Below are 10,715 nucleotides of genomic sequence, written 5' to 3'. Positions count from 1 at the left end.
CTGCTTCATGTCTCCTCTTGACCCATTATTCTAAAGGAGCCAACGGCCAGCTTCCTCCTGCAGTCCGACCCCGGCTGCTCTCCTTGTCTGCTCACTGCTTCCTCTTCCAGAGCCGGCTGGACTTGCTTAGTGGAGCCCTACCCCACAAGAGCTCCCTGGAGCCCCCAGCCACATGAGTGAGTGTCCAAGAAGAGGCTGGGGCCGCTTGCTACCATGTCCACAGGGAGCCCGGGGTCCTGGTCCAGCCACTGCTCTCTGCAGGCGAGGCTCAGGCGCGGTCTCCCTCTCTGGCTGGTCCCTTGCCTCTGTTCTCTGTCTTCCTTCTTCTTGTCTGTTCTTTCCTGGAGCCGTAGAGATCTAGGGAAGCTCCTGTTCCTGGAAACCATCTGACATAGACGTGTGAGTACACAGACAGATGCTGTTTCATCCGCCAGTGACAGTGTCTCGTCTTGGCCCACGTCACGTGACCCAGGGCCACCACCGGCTTCATTTTCATGCCCAGGAACCAGGCCACCCCAGATCCTCCCTTAGGATCCCGGCATCTTGATTTTCCCTTGGCTCTGTCTTCCATCTCCACCATTCTTCAGGACCAACATTTTCTAGTGCCCTCACCGTTTCTCTGTGACACATGTGCCCTTTCTTTAGAAATGGTGGCACTGGGGAAGAAACCCACTCTGATGGATTCAGTTGTACCTTGTCACCTTTACGCTTCTCCGTTCGTGACCATGTGGACTTGGTCGAGAGAGGCATGGTCCGGGAGGTGACACACTTGCTTCTTTGGTCCTCTGCCCACTTCACCCCCACAGTTCATACGTATGTGTGGCACAGGTACCAATCCGCTGAGTGACTTCGGGCCTCCCAGACCTTTCCTGATGCCGGTAGGGCAGGTTGGGCACTTTCCCTCGTCCTCATGACTACGTATGCCTGCAGGACCGGGGTTGGGAGGGGAGCCCCGGGGCCGTGGCAGCCCTGACAAGCCCTTTCCATTTATGCCATCACTGTACGGAGCACCTTGAATCTTCTACTGAAACTGAAAACGCACCCTCCCTGCCACCCAGTAGAAGGGCCATCCCACAGACATACAGAGGCCCTGGGGTAGTTCATCGTTATGCTGTGTGTTGGGAAATTATCTAAATGCCTATCAATAGTAGAATGGAAAATAAACAATTTGGTATATTAAGATGATGGACTGTTATAGCAGACAGAAGAAATGAATGAGATCTGTGGATATGGAGGACACAATTCGGGGTAGAAAATCGCTCATTATAGAATGACTTGTTCTGTGTGGTATTTGTGGACAAGATAATACCAAACAGTGTTTCCGGACTCAAGTGCAAAGTACATTCTTAAAACACGGGCAGGAAGGATGCACTTGCGTTCCACAGTAACGTCTTTGTCAAAGAAGGTGGAAATGCAGCAAGAAGCAGCACAATGGGGCATCCGCCTTGGAGATCTGAAGGACTATGGCTAAATGTCACTTGGATTCATTTTGCGTGATGAACATGCTTGTTATGTTTTTACGTTTCCATCCTTACATCTTTTGGTTCTGGGGGAGTCTTTGGGAGGTAAAGTCTCACTGTGTTGCCTGTGTTACTCAGGCTGGCCTCAGACTTGTGATCCTTCTGTCTGGGTTCCCTGAATAGGTGGGACTATAGACACATGCCATGGCACCCAGCTCAGATATAAATTCTTAATCTGGTTTTTAAAAATAACACGGAAAGTCTGGCTGCAACTGTGCTGGTTTGTGTAATAATTTCTCTTTTGGTTGGAAACAGCTGAAAAATCAAACTGCCTTAAGCTAAGGAGAGAGAATTTTTGGTGCCCAGATCTGAAAAGCCCCAGAGTAGACCTGCTTTAGGACTTCAAATTCCTGGACATGTTTTCTCTCTGTTCCACTTGCCTTAGAGTTGGCTTCAGGCATAAGCAGCCTCTTAGGCTCAAAGTAGCTCCCCCAGAAGAGATGGACCGACATTCAAGTTCAAGTTCAAGTTCAAGTTCAGAGGTTCCCCCCACCTCCTAATGGTTAAGCACAAAGTGCTGAGCTTGACTTTCATTTTGACTTTCCATACCCACGTATGAACCATCACTATGGTTAGGGGTGATCCCTGCTAATGATGCTGGTTCTGGGTCACATATCTACCCCTGGGGCATAAGGTGGGGTGCGAATCCCACTCCAGAGTGGGTGAGGGAGGGATGCTCATGCCAAAGAAGGTGCACTGCCAAGAAGGTCCAACAGCAAATGCCTGCCTCTCATGACTGGCTCAGTTTTGAAAAGGGATTACAGGGCAGGTTATGATAAACCTAATCTTCAGGTCACCACCCATACTTTCTTCCTTGCCTCCTTCTTGTCACTCTGCCTTGTCCCCTGAGATGAGACTTCTCAGCATCACAGGGTGACATTGTAAACACAGGGAACCTCAGATCTTTGGAGATTTCCCATAAGTCATCTATTTTCCTCTCCCCTGGGGTGGGGTGAACTCATCAGATCTCGAAAGGGCTTTGTGTGAGCAGGATACAGTCTGAAAGTGCATGTTTAACATCATTTTGTATTTGCCAAATGATACTTGTTTAATGGAACACAAACTATAGACTTATCAAAAGATGTGCATTTTAGGATTAATTCTGCCTATCCAAGAACATGGGAAGCTTTTCCATTGGTCTTCTGAGTCTAGGAAGCATCATCTACGAGCAGAGATATTTTGACTTCTTTTCCTATTTGCATCCCTTTCATTTCCTTTTCTTACCTGTTTGTTTTGGCTAGAATTTTAAGTGCTCTATTGAATAAGAGTGGCGAGAGTGGACATCCTTAAAAAATTATGAATAATCTCCAGTATTACACACACAAAAAGAGTTGGGAAGTACTGATAGGGGTGAGCTCTTTGACCCTGGCTTTAGGAGAAAGATTTCACATTGTTTACACAAACCAAGTGACCTGACTTCACATCCAGGTTCCTATTCAGTGGAAGTTCATCTTCCCTGGCATTGACCTGAAAGCCACCCAGGGTGGAGGGGAACCTTGCTGATGTTGCTGTCAACCGTTCCCCCTGCCACATTAGCACAATGTTCCAGGAAACACTGTTTACCAACCAGTGAAACGGAAGTGGTTGCATTAAGTTAGATCTTAGGAACATGTAGGGTTTTACAAATCCCTTTTCCAAAGTAAAGCACACTGTCTGTTCATGACTGGTTCCCTGACAAACTTTTAAAAATCTTTGCTGATAAGGATCAAATGTACACTTCTATCATGATGCTATAGGACAGGTATAATTAATACAGAGCTTTCCTCCTCCTCCAGTTCCCAGAGCTTCCAAGATCAGAAATCCTACCTATATTTTGAGTCAATACAAAATTACCTAAATGTAGATAAAATATTTCTCCATGAAACAGGAAGAAAAATTCTAACTTAAAGAAGCTCTAGAAGCATACTACAGTGACATAAGCCACACCAATGTTTATAGCTGCTCAATTCACAATAGCTAGATTGTGGAACCAACCTAGATGCTCTTCAATTGATGAATAAATAAAGAAACTGTGATACAGACACACACACACACACACACACACACACAAAGGAATATTACTCAGCCATAAAAAAGAATAAAATTTTGGCATCTGCTGGTAAATGGATGGAGTTGGAGAATATCATGCTAAGTGAAATAAGCCAAACCCCAAAAAAAAAAACCAAAGGCCAAATGTCTTCTCTGATAAGTGGATGATGATACATAACAGGGCAGAGGGGTGGCAGTGGGGGTAAGAAAAGAATGGAAGAACGTTGGATTGTGTAGAGAGAAATGGGATGGGAGGAGTAGGGGAAGGAAAGATAGTAGACTGAGACAGACATCATTACCCTATGTACATGTATGATTGCATGAATGGTGTGAATCTACATTGTGTTCAACCATAGAAATAAAAAGTTGTACCCCATTTGTGAATCAAAATACAGGCTGTAAAAATAAAAATAAATAAATAAGTTATACAATCTAATATACTATTAGGATTGTAAAATACCTACTCAATTGCAAATTAACAATATGTAATGCAAAAAATACATTTTATAATTTAGTAAAATTGAAAAAAGAAAAAAAACGCTAGAATAAGATTCTTGACCAGCACACAGTGATGAACATATAGACCTATGCTGTGCAATTGTATTATTTGCATCTGTGTTAATCAGGGTTCTCTAGAGGAACAGAATCAATGGGAAGTATGGTTACAAAGGGGGATTTATTAGTTTGGCTTACAGGACCAGAAGCTGGAGAGCTGGGAGAACTAGCAGCTGCGCAGTCTAAGAGGTGGAAGCCCCAGAACGAGAAAGACCAACACTGCTGTCCTAGTCTGAGACCAAGGCTTCTGGAAACTCCGTGGAGAATCACTGGCAGAGTCCGCTTTGGAAGAGTGAAGAAGCGAGAGTCCCATATCCTCAGACGATCGAAGCAGCGATCAAGAACCCGTTCAAGAAGAGCCGAGCTGCATCTGCTTCTGCTTCCTTGTCTTCCAGCTCTCATTCCAACCAAGCCACCATCCTACTGGGCGATGCTGCCCACGCTTAGGGAGGGTCTCCGCTTCAGTTCACTATCCCACATTCCGGTCATTCCTAGACACGCCCCCATGGACCCACCCAGAGGCCTCTTAATCATCGGCATCGCTTAATCCAATCAAGTTGACAATTCTAATTAACCATTACAGCATCTAAACTGGTTTATTTACTCTTTATCTCATGATGGGATAATTTTGTTTTTTAAATCTCATATTTACACTGGGTATAAATATGCCTATAATCTCAACCACTGAGAGACTGAGACAGGGAGGGTCCCAAGTTCAAAGCCAGCTTCGGCGACTTAGAGATACCCTAAATAACTTAGTGAGATCCTGTCTCAAAATAAAAATTTAAAAACGACTGGGAATGTGGCTCTGTACTCAAGCACCCCAGGGTTCAATCCCCACCCCCACCCCCCAAAAAAAACCTAAAAAAAATAAAATAAAATCTCATATTTACTACATTGAAAAACTTTGAATTTGGTCAGGTAGACTTTAAAACTCACATCTCTGGAAGTTTAAATGGTATACACCTCGTAAAATTTTGACTCCTTAGCTGCTTCATGCCAGGTAAGAATGCTCTGCATGTGCATAATCGCATGTAGCTGAATGAGTTTAGTCTAGAGTTACAGTTTGGATGGTAAGAGTCCCCCCCAAAATCTCATGTGTTAGTTAGGCAGGGAAGGCCCGTTCCGGGGTGAAATGATTGGATAATGAAAGCTGTAACCTCTTCAGGTTACTCAGCTGTTTGATGGACTAATAATCTGAGTGGACTATTGGGTGACAACTGTGGGCAGGTATGTCATGGCTGGAGGAAGTAGGTCACGGGGGCATGGTCTTGAACCGTACCCTATCCCAGTGCACTTTCTCTCTCTCTCTCTCTCTCTGCTTTCCCGCTGCCAAGAACTGAGCGGCTGTCCTCCACCCCTGGTCTTCAGTCACGATGTTCTGCCTCACCTCAGGCCCAGAGTGAGGGCTGCTGACCCTGGACGGAGATCTCTGAAACCCCAGGCCCCCAAAAAATAGACTCTTCCTTCCCTAAGGTGCTCTTAGTGACAGGCTGATAGAGCTGGGTCCATGAGAATGTTACAGGCCAGACTCTAAGGGAAAGGACTAAACAGATTCCATTTTGCTCCGAGACTCCATGTCATGTAGGAAATAAGCTTCTCCCATGGGAACACCCCACTTCTGTACCCATCATCAGTGACTTAGTGTGGCATATTTAACAATACAGAATGATAATTCCTATGTGAAGAAAAATTGCTCTCTTTTGATTCCTATTGCTCCTAAACAATGTACCATGTGAACGGTGATTGTGTGGATTTAGTAACCGTTCTTTAGTTTGTGCCTAGGTAAGGGTCATTTTGACCCACTTCCCCCTCTGTTGATGATCTCATGATGCTAGTTTGTAATTTCGAATCATAGCAACAGAGACTTATAAGTGATGTGAGTTTTGGTATAAGAACCCCTACAACCCTATGATCGGGGCTGTTCTCCCAAGTAGCCATTTTGGGGGCATTGTGTGGGACAGTCAGCCGGCTGGCTTAATAAAGACTCTGAAATTTGGACTTCTCAATGGTGATCCGTCTGCTCTTAAGTTGCACCCCATAACACTCTTGCCATGTATTTTAGTCACTGATGAAAAGCTGACTAACACATCTAGAATCTCATTAGATCAGCAATTTCCAAACATCTGCAGGGATTTTTTTCCCCCCAGCGCTGGGGATGGAACCCAGGGTATGGCACATACTAGGCAGATGCTCCACCACTGAGCGGCACCCAGCCCTCCAGGCCTTTTCACACTTAAAAAAATTATTGAAGACCCCCCGACACCCCAAAGAGCTTTTGTTTGCATAGGTTGTACCTATCAGTATATGCTGTATTTTAAAAAGTAAGAGAAAAAATTTAAAATATGCCTAAATTTATTTTAAAATAATGATAATCATAAAACCAGTACACGTTAATACAAATAACACATTCTTATAAAAATCATGATTTTTCAAAAGGTTATGGAGAAGGGTGGTGTCAGCTTACAGTTTTGCAGATTCTCTCCAAGGACTGACTTACTCGAAGGCAGCTGTATTCTCATGCACTCTGCCTTCAGTCTGTCATGATGTCACATGTCACACAGCCTCTGAAAATCTCCATCATACATCATTTGTCAAAGAATGAGAATGAAAAAAGAAGTGGCACGCTAGTATCATTATGTAAATAGTTTTGACCTCTCAGACCCCTGAAAGGGCCAACAGACCACATTCAGACTGCTGCGCTTGATTTGCACAGTTCAAAACCATCTGGCATTGATTTTTCTTTAATGTATGATATTTAAAAGGAAGAAGGAAGGAAGGCAGCGAGGGAAGGACAGACTGAGAACGCCTGACATATTACAATGCCTATCACAGCAAATACTCTCCAAGTTAGTGGAGAACAAGAAATGAAACCAGAAAAACAAAACAAAACAAAAACTTGGTCCGCTAAGAAGGTAAGAGGGAAGAAAAGAGAAATATTAAAACTCAAGGAAAACAAAAGAGCACAAGTTGGCAGATGTTTCGATTTCTTTCTTTACTTATTGTGTTCACTTGGTGTAATTCATTTGACCTGTACGCTTATCATTTGGCCATATGTGATGCACACGTGTATTTCATGATGTGCGTGTACTTCAATGAAAGTATTTAAAATAGGATGACAGAAATGATCCCAAATATATTAGAAATTATTATTACATAAATATAAATAAACAAAATGATATAGTTAAATGACAAACAGTGTCAAGTTGAAAGACCAGATTGCCAAAAAAATCCAACCACTCTACCATGTATGGTGTATAACAGACACATCTAAAACAAGAGTCTAGAAGGCTGAAAGTGAGTGGACGGGTGAAGGTGTAACAGGCAAACAGTCAACCCTGACAAGTGGGTGTGGCTCTACTAATATCAGACAAAATCGGTGATAAGGCAAAAAAAAAAAAAAAAAATGCTGAAAGTTTCAAATCACCAGCAAGACAGAATGACAAGGAGGAAAGAGACAAATCTACCATCATAGAAAAGCACTTCACACATGCTCCTTGTAACTGATAGATCAAATGGACAAAAAGTATGTAAAGGTGGCCAGGTGTGGTGGCACACGCCTCAGCTCTGGAGGCTGAGGCAGGAGGATTGCAAGTTCAAAGTCAGCCTCAGCAGTTTAGTGAGGCTCTAAGCAACTCAGCGAGACCCTGTCTCTAAATAAAATATTTTAAAAAAGGGCTGGGGATGTGGCTTAGTGGTTAAGCGCCCCTGGATTCAATCCCTGGTACCAAAAAAAAAAAAGTATGCAAAGTTTATGAAACTATGAACATTGTAAATTAACAAGTTTGATCTGAGGTGCATAAAAGCCAGACAGAACCCATTGATTGTATAATCTGTCTTCTTTTCACACCTGGAACATTAGAAAATTGATTATTTTTCTGGGAGAAAAAACAATACTCAACAAATTTCCAAGAACTGATCCCATTTCAATAATATTCTGACTGCAGTGCAATGTAGTTAGAAACAAATAACAAAGGCATGAAAGGGTAAAGATCCACATGCCTAAAAAACAAAGAAACACTCCTAAACTCAATAGCCAAGGGAAAATGTCATCTGGAAATGAGAATGTACACAGACCTCAAACTAATAAAAATTCGGCAAATCAAAACCTGTCCTAAGCTGTTCTTGGAGGGAAATCTGTGACCCCGAGTGCTTACACTATGATCTGTTATGAAGAAGGACTGAAGTCAACGAACACCCAACTAAAAAAAAAAAAATGGAGCAACTAAAAAGATTTAAGAAAGAACAGGGAAGATAAATAAGAATAAAGATTAATGAGAGAGAAAGCAGAGAAAAATGCTGGAGAGGGTCTTGATTGTCTGGAAAAGACAAATGGCAGGTCTCTGGCAAGAAGGATCAAGGAAAAAAGAAGAGTTCACAAGGACACCACTTGTGAAGAACCCTCACCTGGGTTTCTTCACGCCCACATGGACTTTCCCCACAGGACTCTTTTTCTTGCCCGTTTTATGCTCTTGTGTCAGCAACTGCTGTGTCAGGGTGCTGGTCCTCCAGGTTCCCACCTTGCCGTTCCAGAGTGGCCCATGCTAAGATGTCCACCCAGCCCGCCCATTCCCCCTTCTGAATCAGGGCCAAGGTCAGAGCTAAGAGCTCTGCAGTACGTGAGGAAATGCCACCACCTTCTAGATGCTGAGTGGGGAAGATAAGGAACTCAAGACTCTGATGTTCCAGGAGTAAAGGGCTGTGGTTTACTGTAAGGTAGTACCAGCCATTAATAAGGAAATGTCATCAACCCCAAGGAAGGAAATGAAAACATTCATTCAGTGGGTGAGCTGGGATTGAGATGCCTGTGACTCTTCTTTGGCTGTGTAGCTGGTCACAGGAGAACCCACCCCAGTTCTGATTCATGGTTCCCCTTTCGGAGGACCGTCCCCCAAGGCGACACCAAGCTGGGACATTTATTCTCCTGTGAAGCTGTCATTGGCCTTGCCTAAGCCTGCATTTCCTCTCTCTGTGGCTGCCTCTCTGGCTCTTCTCCACTCCCCTGAGAGTGAGGCCCCCCAGGTCTGCAGCCTCTGCAGTTCTCTATCAAAGGCTTTGCGTGCAGCCGAGGAGGAGAAATAGAAAATCAAGGGGTCAATGCAGGCGTTCAGCGCGCTGAACAGCACCGCGCATGCGCGCCAATTCTGACTCTCCTTCTGGAAGAACCCCACCACGTGAGACACATTGTAGGGCCCAAAACAGACCAGGAAATTGAAGAGGGTCACAGCAGCCAGCCCCACGGCTCTCCAGCGCTTCTTGGTCCCCACCTGGGGTCTGGAGAGCATGATGTGCACAAAGCGCCAGTAGCAGAAGATGGTGACGGCCATGGGGATGAAGAAGAGGACCAGGCACAGCTCCAGCCGCACGGGCAGCACCACGTCCAGCTGCTCTTTGGTGAAGTTCTCGTAGCAGACGGGGAGGCCCTCGGCGTCACTCGTGTTGTTGGTTGGCAGGTATTGGACAATGATCACAATGCTGCAGTGTCCGAAGGACAAGACCGCGGAGATGAGGGCAGCGATGACTCCGTACAGGGGCCGGCGGGAGAGCTTGTACTGCACCGGGAAGGCCACGCCGCGGTAGCGCTCGATGCTGATGCCCGCCAGCAGCCACGTGCTGCAGTAGATGCCGCTGTAGAAGCCGAAACCCGTGAGGGCACAGAGCGCATTCCCTAGGGGCCACAAGAAATCGTAGGCCGCCTCAATCATCTTGAAGGGCAGCAGCAGCAGCAGCAGGAGGTCCGCCATGGTCAGGCTGAGCAGGAGGATGTGCACCGGGGCGGGATGGGGCTGGCGGACCCGCCCCATGAAGGCGCGCAGGGCCAGGAGGTTGGCAGGGAGGCCAAAGAAAAAAGATATGATGTAGATGAAGAGAAGTCCCACGCTTCGGGGTTCTGGGGCCATCCTTCCTGCAAAGACAAATGATAGGATGGATCCTGATTGGATCAGTTCCAAAGCAAAGCCCATCCGTTACCGAGCGCCTTGCAGCATCGCAGCCCCGGCTGCGCAGAGCTATTATCACTAACTCTTCCAATGACATTCTGCTCTCCGTGGGTGGTGCAGAAAGGAGGCCAGGCTGCTTCCCCATCAAATTACTTCCTTAGTACCTTCCTCCTCTCCATCCCACACCCCCCACAACCAAAAAAGGGGTGGGGCAGGGGAAGAAAAAACTAGTTCCCTATGATGTTTCCCCCCAGCCCTGGAGATCAAACCAAAGGCCTTGCACACATGTGGCAAGCACTACCACTGATCTACACCACCAGCCCTTTTTATTTTATTTTTGAAACAAGGTGTCCCTGCAACTTGCCCTGAACTTGTGATCCTCCTGTCTCAGCCTCCCGAATTGCTGGGATTACAGGCATGTGCTACTACCCCCAGTGAAAAAAATAGTTCCCTAAGAATTTTTAGTGCCTCAGAAACCTTCTTAGGAGAAGTTCTGAGGTATCCAAGTCTCCATTAGAAAGGGCACTTCATGAGGGCATCCACGTTACCTGTCTTGTTCACCACTGTGTCTCTGGTACCCAGAGCGGTGCCCAGTGCATAGTAGGTGCTCAACAACTATCTGGGGATAATGAATGGGTCTGTGAGGAGCGGGAGGAAGAGCTGCAGGCTGGAC

At 45.6% G+C, this 10,715-nt stretch overlaps 1 protein-coding gene across 1 annotated transcript; it reads right to left on the bottom strand.

Annotated features, from left to right (window-relative positions):
- Positions 1 to 9,019: 9,019 nt before the first annotated feature.
- LOC306647791 (free fatty acid receptor 2-like) lies at positions 9,020 to 10,003 on the bottom strand (the record flags this gene model as incomplete). The annotated part of the gene is made up of 1 exon (XM_079117319.1): positions 9,020 to 10,003. One exon carries the CDS (start codon positions 10,001 to 10,003, stop codon positions 9,020 to 9,022), a length of 984 nt encoding a protein of 327 aa, XP_078973445.1.
- Positions 10,004 to 10,715: the final 712 nt, after the last annotated feature.

This window comes from Sciurus vulgaris (genome assembly GCF_902686455.1).
Source record: "Sciurus vulgaris genome assembly, chromosome: 17".
Classification (NCBI taxonomy): domain Eukaryota; kingdom Metazoa; phylum Chordata; class Mammalia; order Rodentia; family Sciuridae; genus Sciurus; species Sciurus vulgaris.
The sequence above is the reverse complement of the archived record's forward strand: the minus strand, read 5'-3'. Positions and strand labels throughout refer to the sequence as shown.